Below are 17,413 nucleotides of genomic sequence, written 5' to 3'. Positions count from 1 at the left end.
CTCAGTGGTAGAGCATTTGACTGCAGATCAAGAGGTCTCTGGTTCAATTCCAGATTCCCCCTATGGAAGCTCAAATGATCAGGTAACATTTTTGAAGGACCCTCTAACATTAAAAAAAAAACTATAGCTCAAGAGCATTTCCTAGCTGAAGAGGCAGATTCATATTTTCATGGTTTTCAGATAGTGTTTATCTGCTGTAAATAGTTCAGCTTCCATAGAAAAAATGGACACATTGAAGACTATCTTTGAAATACGACAAGTATGCTTGTTATGCAGTGATTAGATGCCAAGACAATGTCCCTCACATCCTTACACTCCCACCAGCAGCTTAAACAACTTATACAGGGAAGGATCCTTGTTTTCATGTTGCATTTGACATGAGATTTATCAGACCAGGCAACATTTTTTTCAGTAACTGTTCAATTTTGGTGTAAAATGTTGCCTCAGTTTCCTGTTCTTAGTTGACAGGTGAGGCCTCTGGTGGGGTCCCCTGCTGCTGTAGCCCATCTGCTTCAAGGTTTGACCTGTTGTCCATTCAGAGATGCTCTTCATATGTTGGTGGTTATTTAACTGTGTGTTTTTTTTTTTAAGTTATTTTTGCCTTCCTGTCAGCTTGAAGCAGACTGGTCATTTTCCCCTGACCTCTAGCATCAACAAGGCATTTTCACCCAGAGAACCGGCACTAACTGGATTTTTAAAAAAACTCTCTGTAAACACTTGAGATGGCTATGCATGGCACATTTATTACTGGCAATTTCAGTAAAACATTCATCACTTCACAAGACCTGTAGCCACTGATTTCCAGTTCAGTTCTTGTGTCATCTGCACATTTAAGCCTTTTATTCCGGTTTCCCTTCCTTAACCTCCTAGGACCTGGCGTCCACATATGTGGACATCGCATTTTGGGTTATTTAGACTAAAATACTCAATTTTGCTCTACATGGGTCTGATATCCACTTACGAGGACATTATACTGATACTGTTCTATCAAAATTTTAAACGAATATCCTCATATGTGTCTCTTATTTTTTTAAAAAACAAAAATAAGGTTAAAAAAAATCTGGTAATTCTTTGTTTTTACATTCATCGGGCCCCAATATGCCGAAATATCAAAGAGAAATTAAAAATGCATGTCGTGGAAGAGTTTGGGTCTTAGGAGGTTAATAATGGCTTCAGTGAGCAGCTGCATGATGAGGTATACTATCGACTAATAATGTCTAATATTTGTATAACCTTCCAAACAAGTGTTATGGGATTCGGACCTGGCACAAATTCTACCTAGTAGGTAATTAATAAATAGAAATAAATACATTTAATTAATTAATTAATTAATTAATTAATTAATTAATTAAAAAGAGCAAGAAAAACAAAAATGTTCCCAGACTTCCTCTACACGCGTCCACACTTGCTGTTCTGATATCAAAAGTTTTTAAGGTAGACTGTTTTCTTGGATTTGGTAAATGTTTAAATATGCAATTGTAACTCTCTGGTGCCACCTTAAAACCTGTAGTCTGTAATAGGACATGATGTCGTCGGTAAACAGGAAGTAAGTCTGTGAATTAAGGAGAAGGCATGTGCAGCATGGTGGCCTTAGCCAGATAAATCCAGTGGCATCCACATACATCCTATGCCTTTGGTAGCATTGTGGGTATGTATAGACTTGTTTTATATTTTATGTGCATGTATAGACCACTTTCTTTCAAGTAAGTTCATTTTTCTGTAAGTTTAATGATAAAACTAATCTTATGCAGTTTAAGCTAGCAATCGCTTATGGAGCTAGTTAAAGGGGAATGACAAACGAATTGGAGGCATTCATTATAGTAAGACTTGTTAAAATCATAATTTGATGTTTGTATTTGACTTAAAAAGGGAAGTAATTCATATGAACATTGCATGTTGACATATTAAAAAACTGGGTTAATATATTTTCATCGTTATATATGTACATGGTGAATAAGTACAGTGATTATGCCTTGTACTGTTTGTTACAGTTTCACCTTTCCCTGTGTCAATAAACCTGTGAACCGGGAATCGTGTCGTCAGAGTCTTGATGTGGGGAAGGAGTTTAGCTGACTGCCCAACCATAGCAGAGGCAGTACAGTGAAACCACACCTCCTAGCGGGCAAGATAACGTGGAAACGCCGACAGATGGTAGGGAGACCATCATCACAATCAACTAATGGACAATTAGCACATCTAAGCAGAGATTCGCTGAGAAATTGTTCAGTCCAAGTCAGAAGAAACAACCATGTCAAAAACGCATTCGCACGCTCCTTCTGTGCACTCCTATGCATCATCAACTGGGTCTGCTGCAGCCAAGGCACGAGCACGTGCAGAAGCAGCAAAGGCTCGTCTTTCTTATGCTGAGGAGGAAATAAACCTAAAACTAGAAAAGGCTAAATTGGAAGCCTCAATGCAAATGCTAGAATACAAGAAAGAAACTGCTGCAGCCATTGTGGAGGCAGAAGTGCTAGAAGCTGCAGCTGATATCAATAGTGAAAGACGTAGTTGTGACCTTGTACTAGATTCTGACCCTCTAGAAACTATTCAACGAACACAACAGTATGTTGCGGACCAAGGCAAAGTATCAGAGACAGGGCATCAGCAGCATGAAAGTGTTACGCCAACAAAATCACAGCCGTTCCCCAGCTCACATGGAGTTCAGATCTGTAAGGAAGAAGATGTTCACGAGCCACGACAAGTAAGATTTGAACACAGATCTGCTACTCCAACCCAGAATCTCAGATCTCAAAATGACTATAGTGGTGCATTTCCCTCAGCCTATCCCATATCTCCTAACGCCAACTATGGCACCCCCAACCCAAATGATTTTGTGAGATATCTTGCACGCCGTGAACTTGTGTCTACAGGCTTACTTCAATTTAATGACAAGCCACAGAACTACAGAGCCTGGAAACGCTCATTTCTATCTGCAACCAGTGGCTTAGATTTGACTGCGAGTGAAGAGATGGATCTTCTTTTAAAGTGGCTTGGCAAGGAGTCAAAAGAACACGCAGAGCAGATCAGAGCAATTCATGTTAATCATCCAGGAGCTGGGCTGGATATGATATGGGAAAGACTTGATAGAACCTACGGCTCAACAGAGGCAATAGAGGATTCTCTCTTCAAGCGCATTGACACATTTCCAAAGGTAGGAAATCGAGACTATGCTAAGTTAACAAAGTTGAGTGATCTTCTGATGGAACTTCTTTCGGCTAAGGATGAAGGAGACCTACCTGGACTTTCATTCCTCGACACAGCAAGAGGTGTCAATCCAATTGTGCAGAAGCTCCCCTTTCGTCTGCAAGAAAAGTGGGCTTCAGCTGGCGCATCGTACAAGCGGCGAGAGCATGTGCCGTATCCGCCCTTTACCTTTTTTGTAGAGTTTGTTAGCCAGGAGGCTAGCATTGCCAACGATCCAAGCTTCAACTTCATCACTCAGACAGACATCAGCTCCAGGACTGAAAAGTTAGCGTGGCAGCCAAACAAGCATAGAGGAATCTCAGTCTGTAAAACGGACGTATCCTCCAGAGCTAGTTCTGATTCTAGTAAGTTCTCATCAAAGCTTGATGATTGTGATAAAGTATGCCCCATTCATGGGAAACCACACCCATTACGCAAATGTCGTGCATTCAGAGAAAAATCGATTGATGAGCGCAAGATGTTCTTGAGGGAGCACAATTTGTGTTTCAAATGCTGTTCAGCATCATCGCACCTTGCTAGGGATTGCAAGGTCAAAGTGCAGTGTTCTGAGTGCAAAAGTGAAAGGCACAACACAGCTCTACATCCAGGGCCTGCACCTTGGATAGAAGTGAAGGACCCTGCTCCAGACCATGGCGGGGAGGAAGTTGAAACTTTGCCTCAATCGGACATCACAGCCAAATGCACAAAGGTTTGCGGGGGAGATCTGATGGACCGATCCTGTTCCAAAATATGCCTCGTGAAGGTATATCCAGCTGGGAACAGAGAAAAAGCAGTGAAGCTGTATGCAATTTTGGATGAGCAAAGTAACAGGTCGTTAGTTCGCTCACAGTTTTTTGAAGTGTTTGGTGACAAAAGCCCATGTGCGCCATACATACTGAGAACATGTGCAGGAGTAAAAGAATAATCAGGTAGGAGGGCAAGTGGCTATGAGGTGGAATCTCTTGATGGGACTGTCCGCATTCCATTACCCAGTCTCACAGAATGCAATGAAATTCCCAACAACAGGGATGAGATTCCAACCCCTGATGTCGCTATTCATCATGCACATTTAAAGTCACTGGCACACCTCATCCCAGATCTGGACCCAAATGCCCAGATCATGCTTCTCCTAGGGAGGGACGTTATCAGAGTACATAAAGTCCGCAAACAGGTGAATGGTTCACACAACCAGCCCTATGCTCAGAAGTTAGATCTGGGGTGGGTTGTTGTGGGCAACGTGTGTCTCGGCAGTGTCCATAGGCCATCAGCAATCAGCTCCTTCTATACAAATACCACAGAGCTGCGAAGGCCATCTATCTTTAACCCATGCCCTAATGTGTTTTGTGTTAAAGAAAGGTACAGCGCCATCCAGGTTGCAGACCATCTTCCAACGTGTCCTGAACAAGAGTCCATCTGCGATGTTGACCATCTTGGATGCAATGTGTTCAAGAGGACCAAACAGGATAACCAAGTTGCTCCTTCAATTCAGGACGCTTCATTCATGAAAATAATGAAGGCTGGACTACAGAAAGACACAAATAACAGCTGGGTAGCCCCTTTACCCTTCAAGAGTCCACGTCAGCAGCTTCCTAACAACAGGCCTCAGGCACTGAAGCGTCTCAAGTCTCTCATTCACAACTTTGAGAGGAAGCCTGAAATGAGGGAACACTTCCTTAGCTTCATGGAACAGATGTTCAAAAATGGTCATGCAGAGTTGGCTCCTCCGTTGGGTGAGGAGGAAGAGCGATGGTATTTACCAACATTCGGTGTGTACCATCCCAAGAAACCAAAGAAGATCAGAATAGTTTTTGACTCCAGTGCTCGATTCAATGGTGTGTCACTCAACGATGTGCTGTTGACGGGGCCTGATCTGAACAACACACTGCTGGGTGTATTGATTCGCTTTAGAAAGGAAGCTGTTGCATTCTCAGCAGACGTAGAACAAATGTTCTACTCTTTCGTGGTCAGAGAAGAGGACAGAAACTTCTTGAGGTTTCTATGGTTCCGTGATAATGACCTCTCCAAAGATATCGTGGACTACCGCATGACAGTCCACGTGTTCGGGAATAGCCCCTCGCCTGCAGTGGCTATTTACGGCCTCCATCAATCCGTTCAGGTCAGTGAGTTCCATGCTGACCCTGATGTAAAGCATTTTGTGATGCGAGACTTTTATGTAGATGATGGACTGAAGTCTCTGCCTACAGTCGAAGCAGCTATCAACTTGTTAAAGAAGACACAGGATGTCCTCTCCAGGTCTAACCTGAGGCTGCATAAGATCGCAGCAAACAAGAAGGAGATCATGAGAGCCTTTCCTTCAAGAGGCTATGCAAGTGACCTTAAAGATCTTGACCTTGATGCAGACACAGTACCGATGCAGCGCAGTCTCGGGCTCAACTGGAACCTTCAAACAGATTGCTTTGTCTTCAGTGTCTCCCAGGAGACAAAACCTTATACTCGCCGGGGAGTCTTATCTATCATTAACAGTCTCTACGACCCTCTTGGGTTTGTAGCACCAGTTGTCATACAAGGCAAGGCCATTCTGCGAGAGCTCACTGCTGAGAATGGTGACTGGGATGTGCCATTACCTCGAGACAAGGAGGAAGCTTGGGCCTCGTGGAGAGCTTCACTGACAGAGTTGTCAAGTCTGACGATACCCAGACCCTACACTGAAACTTCACCATCGACAGCTGTCAACAGAGAATTGTGTGTTTTCTCTGACGCTTCAACAAAAGCTATTGCTGCAGTAGCATATCTTAGAGTCACAGACACTGCTGGAAACCAGCATGTGGGGTTTGTCATGGGAAAGGCCAAGCTGGCTCCTCGTCCAGAGCACACAATCCCGAGATTAGAGCTCTGTGCAGCAGTACTGGCTGTTGAGTTGTCAGACCTGATCTCAGCAGAACTTGATCTTCAGCTTAATGCTGTGACTTATTACACAGATAGTAAGGTGGTTCTGGGCTACATTTGTAATGAGACCAGGCGTTTTTATGTGTACGTAAGTAATCGGGTCCTGCGCATTCGAAGATCCTCCAGTCCACGCCAGTGGCGCTACGTGGCCACAAACCAGAACCCTGCAGACCATGCAACACGTTCTGTTGCTGCAGGCACTTTAAAAGACACCAACTGGCTTAGTGGACCCAGGTTTCTGTCCAAACCAGAGCAAGACATCCCTGACATCACCTTTGATCTTGTGGACCCAGGTTCAGATCCAGACATCCGACCGCTTGTGTCCACATTAAGCACTGCTACAGCATCCAAGCAACTTGGGTCCCAACGATTCACCAAGTTTTCTTCGTGGCAGTCACTGACTCGTGCAATCGCCCATCTGAAACATATTGCCAGTTGTTACAACATGATCACAACAAACAAACCTTGTAAGGGCTGGCATCTTTGTAAGACAGGATTTAGTGTTGAGGAATCCACCCAAGCCTCAGACATCATCATTCGAACAGTCCAAGAAGAGGTTTATGGCGAGGAGATCAAATGTATCGTAATACACAAAGAGGTTCCCAGAAGTAGTCCTCTGAAAAGTCTCGATCCCTTTATTGATGCACATGGCCTACTAAGAGTCGGAGGTCGTCTTCACTATTCAAGTCTTGCTCAGAGTGAGAAGACTCCTGTGATTATTCCAGGCAATCATCATATTGCAACCCTGCTCATTAGACAGTACCACGAACAAGTTCACCATCAAGGGCGTCTCTTTACGGAAGGGGCCGTCCGTGCAGCTGGATTTTGGATAGTTGGTGGAAAGAGAAAAGTGAGCAGCATCATCTACCGATGTGTGACATGCAGAAGACTTAGAGCTCCAGTAAGCTGCCAAAAAATGGCCAGCCTTCCGGCAGATCGTCTCTCAACAGACCCTCCCTTCACAAATGTTGGCCTTGATGTGTTTGGTCCTTGGAGTGTTTCTGCACGCCGGACTAGAGGAGGCCTCTCACACAGCAAAAGGTGGGCCGTGATTTTTACATGTATGAGCGTAAGAGCCGTACATATTGAAGTCATAGAATCCCTCGACACATCCAGCTTTATCAACGCATTAAGGCGGTTTCTAGCAGTTAGAGGGCCGGTCAAAAGTATTCGATCAGACAGAGGCACTAACTTTGCGGGTGCTTGTCAGTCCTTGAAGATACCCTCTAACATCGACCACAATGGCGTCAAGTCTTATCTGTCAGCCCAAGGTTGCTCTTGGACATTCAACCCTCCACATGCCTCCCACTTTGGTGGAACGTGGGAAAGGATGATTGGTCTGGCTAGAAGGATTCTTGACTCCATGTTCCTCCAGCTCAAGGGGAAGCTGACCCATGAAGTGTTGGTAACTTTCATGGCAGAAGTAGGAGGCATCATTAATGCCCGGCCTCTTGTTCCTGTAACAACTGACCCCGACAACTCATTCATTCTTACGCCAGCTGCTCTTCTAACACAGAAGGTAAACTGTGTTCCTGCTCCTCCAGGAGAGTTTGGAGCCGCTGACCTCTACAAGCATCAGTGGAGACAAGTCCAGCACCTGTCCAACACCTTCTGGGACAGGTGGCGCAAGCAGTTCCTTCCAACATTGCAATCACGTAGGAAGTGGCAGTCATCTAACCCAAACATTAAGCCAGGGGATGTTGTTCTCCTCAAGGACAGTCAAGTACAAAGAAATAAGTGGCCACTTGGTCTGGTAACACAGACCTTCCAAAGCAAAGATGGTAAAGTTCGCCAGGTCGAGGTCAAGGTCATCAAGCCAGGAGGAGAAACATTGTTTGTGAGACCCATTACAGAAATAGTACTTCTTCTGGCTTCAGATGTCTAGGTGTTGAACTGTCATTGACAAAGTGTGGTGGCGTTAATCACGCCAGGCGGGGAGTGTTCTGATATCAAAAGTTTTTAAGGTAGACTGTTTTCTTGGATTTGGTAAATGTTTAAATATGCAATTGTAACTCTCTGGTGCCACCTTAAAACCTGTAGTCTGTAATAGGACATGATGTCGTCGGTAAACAGGAAGTAAGTCTGTGAATTAAGGAGAAGGCATGTGCAGCATGGTGGCCTTAGCCAGATAAATCCAGTGGCATCCACATACATCCTATGCCTTTGGTAGCATTGTGGGTATGTATAGACTTGTTTTATATTTTATGTGCATGTATAGACCACTTTCTTTCAAGTAAGTTCATTTTTCTGTAAGTTTAATGATAAAACCAATCTTATGCAGTTTAAGCTAGCAATCGCTTATGGAGCTAGTTAAAGGGGAATGACAAACGAATTGGAGGCATTCATTATAGTAAGACTTGTTAAAATCATAATTTGATGTTTGTATTTGACTTAAAAAGGGAAGTAATTCATATGAACATTGCATGTTGACATATTAAAAAACTGGGTTAATATATTTTCATCGTTATATATGTACATGGTGAATAAGTACAGTGATTATGCCTTGTACTGTTTGTTACAGTTTCACCTTTCCCTGTGTCAATAAACCTGTGAACCGGGAATCGTGTCGTCAGAGTCTTGATGTGGGGAAGGAGTTTAGCTGACTGCCCAACCATAGCAGAGGCAGTACACTTGCATAAAATAAAGGTGTTATCAGCTAAGGTATAAAAACAGTAAGACTTGATGCATGTGTGAGGTGTTGATGCAATAACATCAAGTTAGAAAGCTTCCCTCAGATAGTTAGTAGTGACTGGATGCTGACCTTAATGATCTTGAGGAGGCATATGAATGCTGTATATCTGCCACATGATTTGATGCTAGACCATTTAAGGCTAAACACAAACAGTGACACTTTATACTGAATTCTGTAATGCACAGGGAGCCACTGCAAGGCTGTCAGCACTGGAACAATGTGATCTTTTCTTTTCTTTTTTTGCCCCAGCCAGAAATCTAGCTAAAGGGTTTTGGTCTAACTGTAAATAAATAAGACTGACTGAATAACTCCATATATATGCTAAACTAAAGATGGAAGGCCACACAATATAACCTCATTCTTGCCTTGTTTAGCTGTGGGAAAATATGAAACATTGAATTATTTGAAGCCAGGATACAGGGATTGTGCCCTTGTATAGAGGAGTGATTTCCAAGATTCCCTGGTATATGTTTGTAAATCATCTGAGTTGGAATGAAAAAGACATGTCATATTCAGAGGCAGCATGTACAAAGAAAACAGAACAGGCCACAAAATAGAGTCTCTGGGAACTCCAGATGTCATAGAAGAGTATTTTCCAATGTAGACTGAAAAAGCCCCTTATTTAATATAAGACTGAAACCTGTTTCGAGCCAAACCCTTGACTCCTACACAATGTTCCAAATGCTAAATGAGTAAATCATGATTGACTGAGTAAAAGGTAGCACTCGGGCCCAGCGGAGCTAAGATGGAACAATCACCAGTACAGAAATCACCAGACATTCAGTAGAGTATCATTTATTACTTTTAAAGGAGAAGACTGAGCATTGTGAAAGTCCCTGAAACCTGACGGGAAGGTCTCATAAATTTTGTTCTTGTCTAGAAAAGACACGTTGATCTAAAACAACTTTTTTTAAAAATAGAAGTTTAGCTATAAATTACAGTTTTTTGAACAGCTGTGTGGTAAACTGCTGTTTCAGTGACTGCTCAGATATTGTGAAGAATTTTGCATTAGGACAACCCCTACTATACACAGTGTCCAAGAAAAAGGAGAAAAAAAGACACATCTGGTCTGAAAACAGCACAAAACTTCAAACTCGAACTTTGAGCATTAAAAGAAGCTAATGAAAACTGGCAGCACAGTTTTGGACAGATGAAATCAAAATATATTTATTGGACTCAGATGGCGTCCAGCATGGTTGGAGTGGACCTGGCTAGGATTACAACAGCTGGAGGTAGATCTATACAAGCGTTAACCATGCTGGACAGATGACATTTGTACATTTTTCTGTGAACGCAGGTTTAATGCATTTTGAAGTGCAACAATGCATAAAAGATCAAAGATGATTTCTAGTCTCAAGACACTTGAAAAACATAAATTTCCCACACAAAGCAATCATGAAATTGCATTTAAAGGAGAAGTGAAGACTGTCACCAGTCTCCTAAATTAGAGACATAAATCCAGTTGGACGCCTCGGGAGTATTTTAAAGTTAAGCAAAGACCAAAACAAACAAAATAAGAAGCAATTTTCCATTTTCTATTCTGTTTCTTCTGCACCCACACTTGTGTTGCCCTGGCTAATATAAAGCCATTTTAGTAATATTTAGGCTCACATTAGTAAAATATGGTGCTGTAACATAGATTTATGCAGCAGTCCTTCCATGTAAAAGCAGAGTAAACTAACTTACAACTGTGTGCATTAATGTAGTCATACTGCGTGCTTACTGAAGCCCAATATTTAATATTCATTGTCCCTGTCAGCAAATTGAGCACTTGTTGAGCTCCTAGTTCACACAGTTTGCACTGAGTGATTTTTGGTGGTCTGTGCAGCCATTAAGCCCGAGTCAGTTGTTTCTTAATAAATGGTTTTGATGTACTTTATATAAGACCAACTGTGATGATTGTAAGAACTGAATAAAAAACAGTTTAGAGGTCAACATGATCGCTTCGGGAGACTTTTGGAAGTTTTTAGTGGATAAATCATCGCCACTAGGTGGTGTTTTGACAATATTTGCATGCAATGCTTAACAACAGCTTCTTTGTTCTCTCCTAGCTTGCTATTAATCTGCACGCTGTGTTACAACAAGGGTGAAGTAAACGAGGAGGAAGGAACAAATGGACATAATGACGGGCAGGAGAGCGGATCACACTCGAGCGGGTGGAGACGCACGCACGTCACCTCTAGGGGGACTCCTGCGATCATGAATGGGATGGGAATGTTGGACTGGAACTGTCAGTGTGTGTGTGACTGTGTGTGTGTGAGGGAGAGAAATAGAGAGAGGGAGAGAGGAGCGCTGTGAATGTAGGGTCGTAGCTTTGGCTGGGAAGAGAGAAGGCTGTCCTGCCAATTTCGCAGTTTTCCCTTGCTTTCCACAAGGACAGACCCGCATCCGAAGTGTGTCACGGCGGCTGCGTAAAGACCGAAGACAGGGCTAAGCTCCACTGCAGTGTTACGGTTACTCCTACTGGATGTCCACTGGTAAGTACACTGCATGTCTTAAGCTTTGTATTGGGCAACAATGTGAATTTGCTACAGCTCGGCGACACTGAAAAGCAGTCAAAGGATAGAGCCGTGGAAAAGACTGGGAGCAGTTGACTTGCACTGGAGTGTGTTTTGCTGTGATGACTGCGGCGGCGTTGAGCCGCCTGAACTATTCAGCGGGACTGTACACTACTGTACACAGGCGCAGACATCACTTTATTTATGTAATGTGACATTTAACGCGAAGAGGCGAATCAGCCGAGTGACACTTGGCGATTCTGCCCAGAGCGTTTCACCAGCGTCCTCTTGCCCAGTGACCTGTTTGGAGTCCAAACATAATGACGTACGCGTTTATGTTGGGGGAACAGGCCCGGTGTGTAGCCCTTTTACAGCCCTTATCACTGTACAGTAGTCCTGTGAGCTGGATAGCACATTCATCCGATATCAGAGGATCAGCTGCCAAGGCAGAAGTTGCCCAACGGAATGTTTTACTCACGACAAGTTAGTAGAGGCGCTGATGTGTGGCAACCTGCACTTTCTTCTGCAACCCACACACTCCCGGCTGACTCCAGACTATCCGGGTCCAACGCCGTCTCCATGAGATTTGTGGTTAAAGCGGCTACATTTGAACACTGGGAGCAGTGCCTCAGTGGCTACTTAGAGCGTCCTGTTATGTAATGCGCTTCGGCCGACTGCCCCTTATTCAGACACAGCCTGGGCCTACACGTGTAATTGCCAAACATGTTTTCGGACATCAGAATCATGTTAGCGCCGGTGACCGCAGGACTGTTGCTGCTCCGTGTCAATGTGCACAATAATACAGATATTTGCTCGTACGCATCGTCCTAATTTTTAAACGCACGCAGGACGGCTGATTCCAATGTACACATGTGCAATGTACAGATTCGTTTCGTGGTTTATGGCAGATGTATGCCTGCATAGATTGCATTACATAAGAGCCGCATGTCGCAGTCTGACCTGTCGTAAATGTATAAGGATGAGTCGAGGACTAAGGTTGTTTCTGCAGGAAAAATGAAGGTGAAGGGACACATGCTTGCAGTGTGCCAGAGTGGGTCATACGCCAAAAAAAAAATTAAAAAAAATGCACCCAACGTGAAACAGCATGCTAATTACTTTACCAGTTTGTAAATGTTGTGATCAGCTATTAATCTATTATTAAGTAGGAAGGAATTTAATTAAATAATAGTTACTGAAGAGATGGTTTCCCAGCTTGCACCAGTGTGGGTTATATTTAACATATAGTTAAATAGTTATCCTTTTAGTTTTCAGCTTGGCAGCTTTCATGTTAGAGGCTGCTGTTGATTATAAACATGTGTGCACTTCATGCTTGCTCTTCCCACCATTAGTCTTAGCTCTGTCAGCCTGGGAGATTTGCTTAGAGTTTAGAGGTTAGCGCTGTCCTTGACATGTACTGCTACAATCCAGCTATAGTGAGTCATCAAAGCTAATGGGGGAAGCATGGACAATTTAATCTGGACTGGAGAGCTCTTGATCTCTGATGGTGCCCACTCAGTAGGCCTTTGTTGTCAAATAGAGCACACCCATGCCTGCCCACTCAAGATGTTAGGGGCAGATTTCGGTGGCAAAGCATGGCAGAGTGCTAGCCACCAAGAAGTGGTGTTTAATACCAGTTGTGGAAGCCGGCAATCATCGTAGAGCTGGTTGGAACGGGACTGCATTCTTTGTCATGGTTTCAGGATAAAACTTATGAACGGCACCTGCTGCACGAGGCAGGAATTAGAGGAGGTTCTGCTTTTACAGTTCAGCATTTTGCAGGCAGAACAAAAACATTTGAAAGTGTGGTCCCAGGCTGGCTGAGGCATGGAAAGAAAAGAAGTGGAATGGGCAAACCATACAAAGACGTGCACATTCAGTGGCATAAATAGGCCCTATAACACCAAACATATGTGTAATATGAAAAATGCATACTATTAATGTTAATGCAATCAGGTGATATTCCCTCATGCTTTGTTTGCTTAACAATATCACATGTTTTTTGTGTTTGGTTTTTCATTTGCTTTTACAGGAGAACAGGTGGTTTTTAAAGGCACTCGGTGGTGTATAGAGTTGACACACTGACTGTTTCTACAAAAGAAAGCAACTCAAATGCAGACGCCCCTCTGATGCTTTTGGCCAATTTGAGCTCATGGTGTGTGCTCGCTGGGGTAAACTAGTGGCCTGGCCAAAGAGCGCAGTGTTGCTAAACACAATTAAGCCAACACAGGTGAGACGATTCTCAAATCTCTATATTAAAAGAGATTAAAAACTTCAAGATCAGTACTGTTTTATGTGAAACATTACCAATTGTATGTTGTGTTTTGTAGGATGTCATGGGCCAGAGACCTCTTTCCAGGCAGAGTGGACCAGCGAAAGACAGCATGGGGAGAGCGCAATGGCAAAAAAAGGAAGGACAGCTCGTCACTATGCAACCCACGTTACATGAGCTGCCTGAGGGACCCGGAGGACTTGGAAACCCCTAATGCTGCCCCTCAAAATTACCACTGTGGGGCAGGCACCAGTGGGAACAATTTTGGCCTGCGCTGTGGCTGGCAGGAAGACCACTATGCGAAACGGATGGTTGGTGGTGGAGATCTGGGTCTAAAGGCTGTGAATCTGGGCTTCGAAGACGGTGAGCTGAAGGGTAGGAAAGAGGAGGAATTAGGACAGTTCTCTGAGGGTAGCTGCAAGACAATGACTGCCGCAGACTGTTGTATGCAGGTCGTGCGGGTTTTTCAATCCAAGAAATTTCAGTCCACCAAGCTGGAACGTCTTTATCAGCGGTACTTCTTCAGGCTCAACCAGAGCTCTCTGACCATGCTAATGGGAGTTCTGGTGGTGGTGTGCGTTGTTATGCTTACCTTCCACTGTTTCCAACCGGAGTCAAGCCTCAGACCTGGCTACATCTCAGTACTGTCTGTGGCCATGGTTGTTTTCCTGGCGATGATGGTGGTGTGCAATCGAAACGGCTTCCACCAAGATTACATGTGGATTGTGAGCTACCTTGTGATCGGGGTACTGATTGTAGTGCAAGTATATGGGATCGTCAGCGTGTCCCCCCACAGTGCATCAGAGGGCATCTGGTGGACAATGTTCTTCATCTACATTATCTATACCTTGTTGCCAGTCAGAATGAGAGCTGCTGTGCTTAGTGGAGCTGTGCTGTCCATCGTACACATAGTCACCTGGTATCTCAGCAAAGACAATAAGGATAAGTTCGGTTTTTTTAAACAGGTAAGTGATGACAATAATTCTAGAATAGATGGAGATATATTTAATTTGATCTTATTTCAACATCCATAGAGCAATTGTTCAGTAGAATATTTATTTCAAAACACTCAGTTTGAGTTACTTTCAAACATCATTTATGTTTTATATTGTATTATTTTTTTCAGTTTTTTACTTTGCTTCCACGTGTGACCGGTGTGTTTTTGCGTTGTGTCTGACAAAGAAAGGTAAAAGAAAGAAAGACCTCCAAGTAAATAACTTGCTCGCTCCAGCTCCTACAACCAAACACAAACAGTGGGGGAGAGGGTTAGCTCAACCCATCACAACTTCCAAGCTAGCCAGAATTATATATTCATGCTAGCATTAACGGCGCCTAAAACACATTTGTGGCACACACATACTACACATTTATAGCATCTAACAAAAACAGGCACAATGATGACAATAATTGAACTAAAGACACACAATCAGAAACATCAGGGTGGCTAAATATACATTATATGTGTGTTGTACAGGGTCTGGAAAGAAATGACACCAACCTCTCCCACAGGGTAATTGTAGAAAAGGGGAGAGGCCAAAGGGGTACACTGTATTTATAGGGTTGCACCAAAGAAGAAGAAGGACAATGAGGAGGGGCTCCAACTGATAAAGAACATAACTACAGGCTTGAAGGTCCTAAAAGTCAGGTATAAACTGGAAAATAAAATTTGTGGTCTAGAACACATTTTGTGTAATTATAACAACATGTAATGTCCGTTACACACGGAGTCAGACATGCTAGTAATTTTTAAAAGTGGTCTTGAGCAATAGTTCTCCAGGATTTCTGAAAGTCTTTGAAAGTTTTATCTTTGGATCGTGGCTGCTTTTTCTCTCACTTACAGTTCAGTCCTTGTACTTGACCACTTTCAGAGGAATGCTTGTTAAGCCACTTAACACTGACCTATGAATCAGTAAAGCATAAAAAGGCCCCTAACTCAAAGGGTGAACCAGTGCTATGTCTAAAAACAATGGCTGGCTTAACAAAAACAAAAAACCATTTAAAGGCATTATGTTATTGCTATCCTGTCACAAAAACACATAAAATGATTTCATATTTCTTTAATGGAATCTATGAAAAATGTCAAAGATAGCACAGATTATGTTTGCACCGACAAGGTGATTCCCAAAGAGCTATTAGCCAAAAACTTGTCATCTCTTGAAATTGTGTTCAGTGTGGTCATAAAAATTGTGAGAAAACTAGAGAATTTCCTGCAGACGAACAATCTCTGTAGGTCAGGAATATGACATTTAAAAAAAAAAAAAAAGCTTGAAGACACGAGAGACGCACCTGTCCCTTCAGTTAGGATGTCTTGAGCAACAGCTCGCCAGGATTCCCCCCAATATTTTTTTCTTTTCCCCCTCTTGAGCTATTACAGGGGGTATCCGGATTTGAACCGGAGACCTCTTGATCTGCAGTCAAATGCTCTGCCACTGAGCTATACCCCCTACACGAGAGCAGTACCGGGCTCCAAACCGTTAGCAGATGATCCCTCAACTGTTCGCCATCACAAATGATCTCAGTGGAAGGGTGGCTGCCAACAAGCTATTCTTAATGAAAAGGCAGAAACAAGGAAATGTCTCAAGGAAAGGAAAGGAAAAGAAACAAGGAGAAAAGGCTGAGGTATGACAAATTGCACAAGAGCTGGCCTGGAATATCAGTGGGAACAGGTCCTATGGCGTGATGAATCCTAGTTACTAGTATGACACTAGCAGCCTAGGAGAGAATTTAAATGTGTGTCTTTGTTCAAAATTCCCCTAAAAATTCACCCTAAAACTAAATTTGTCCCTTAACAAAGAAATATGTCCAAAGCTTTTTTGTTTGGCTTACTCCTATTGGATATCCAATGGTAGTAATGACGCATTTTGCAGAACTCCAAGTTTTTTGTTTTGGTTCAACATCACAATTACCGTAATTGTCGGGCTATAAGCCGCTACTTTTTGCACAAGCTTTGAACCCTGCGGCTTTTAGTCAGGTGCGGCTTTTCTATGGATTTTCCATGATTTTTGTGATATCGTAAGACGATTTGTTTTGTTTGTTCCGCTGTTGTACGGCACTACGTTGCCTGGCGGAAGGATCGGGGTTCAAGAGTGGTATGTTAGTCACATGTCCGTCCACCAGGCAACGTAGTGCCGTACGAAGTAGCGCGAAAAACAAACTTCAAAGTAGCGCTACGCATTCAGCGGGAGGCGTGGATGACGAACGGCGATAAACTTGCGAAAAGCAAGTTATGCCCAACTCCACCGGTGGATTCTGACAGCGTGGAAAAGTGCGAAAACATCCACGATCACCAACGGATTTTGAAGGGCTGGACTGCTGCATGATGGAGAGGAGGACACCGCCACGGCCCTTCTGAGGGTGTTCGACTCTGACACTGACAACGAGGATTTCTTTGGTTTTGAAAGTGACAACGAAGGAGAGAAGCGGAGAGTGGATGACGAAGCCATCCTGAGCCTGTTCGTTTCCGACATTGGAGGAGAGGACTTTGGTGGTTTTAGTGCGCAGGAAGAAGAGAAAGATGGTGAATGACTGACTTTTCTTCTTGTTAAAGCTGTGTCACTGCACCTGAGCCTAAAAGGTAGTCCGAATCTATTTTTCTGGTGTGCTATAGGTTACTGTTATGTACTACATGTGCAAATATGTACCCATAACTTGTTTTTCAAAATATTAATAAAAGGGGTGTGTCTCCAAACAGCCATCTCTTTCCTGGCAATTCCCTTTGTGCATATTCTCTTACATATGATAAGTCAACATTGAAACACCTGCGGCTTTTAGTCAGGTGCGGCTAATGTATGTACAAAACAGGATTTTCCCCTGATTTTAGCTTGTGCGGCTAATATTCAGGTGCGCTTTGTAGTCCGGGAAATA

General features: G+C 43.3%; 2 protein-coding genes across 7 annotated transcripts in view; both read left to right on the top strand.

Moving 5' to 3' along the window:
* Positions 1–1,419: 1,419 nt before the first annotated feature.
* Positions 1,420–8,651, top strand: LOC309697305 (uncharacterized protein). 2 transcript variants are annotated; one of them, XR_014273788.1, is made up of 3 exons: positions 1,420–1,648; positions 1,992–8,268; positions 8,612–8,651. XR_014273788.1 is itself a non-coding variant. In XM_082519129.1 (2 exons), the coding sequence occupies exon 2, from the start codon at positions 4,304–4,306 to the stop codon at positions 7,973–7,975; it is 3,672 nt and encodes a 1,223-aa protein (XP_082375255.1). In that variant the 5' UTR covers positions 1,420–1,648; positions 1,992–4,303; the 3' UTR covers positions 7,976–8,651. The 2 variants fall into 2 exon arrangements, 1 of the variants encoding a protein (XP_082375255.1); XM_082519129.1 differs by having other exon boundaries at positions 1,992–8,651.
* Positions 8,652–8,672: 21 nt separating this feature from the next.
* The window catches only part of adcy6b (adenylate cyclase 6b), a 35,338-nt gene continuing 26,597 nt past the window's right edge, over positions 8,673–17,413 (top strand). The window contains exons 1-4 of one of the 5 annotated variants that reach the window (XM_082519130.1): positions 8,673–8,751; positions 10,834–11,259; positions 13,310–13,507; positions 13,608–14,514. In XM_082519130.1, the coding sequence (XP_082375256.1) occupies positions 13,609–14,514 (906 nt within the window). In that variant the 5' untranslated portion in view covers positions 8,673–8,751; positions 10,834–11,259; positions 13,310–13,507; position 13,608. Of the gene's footprint in view, positions 8,752–10,833; positions 11,260–13,309; positions 13,508–13,607; positions 14,515–14,549; positions 15,195–15,214; positions 16,169–16,190; positions 17,124–17,413 lie in introns of those variants that run through there. The other 4 variants (XM_082519134.1, XM_082519133.1, XM_082519131.1 and 1 more) reach the window with 4 other exon arrangements.

Source organism: Aulonocara stuartgranti, assembly GCF_965226115.1.
Source record: "Aulonocara stuartgranti genome assembly, chromosome: 20".
Taxonomy (NCBI): domain Eukaryota; kingdom Metazoa; phylum Chordata; class Actinopteri; order Cichliformes; family Cichlidae; genus Aulonocara; species Aulonocara stuartgranti.
Note: the sequence above shows the minus strand (reverse complement) of the source record. Positions and strands in the feature narration are given on the sequence as shown.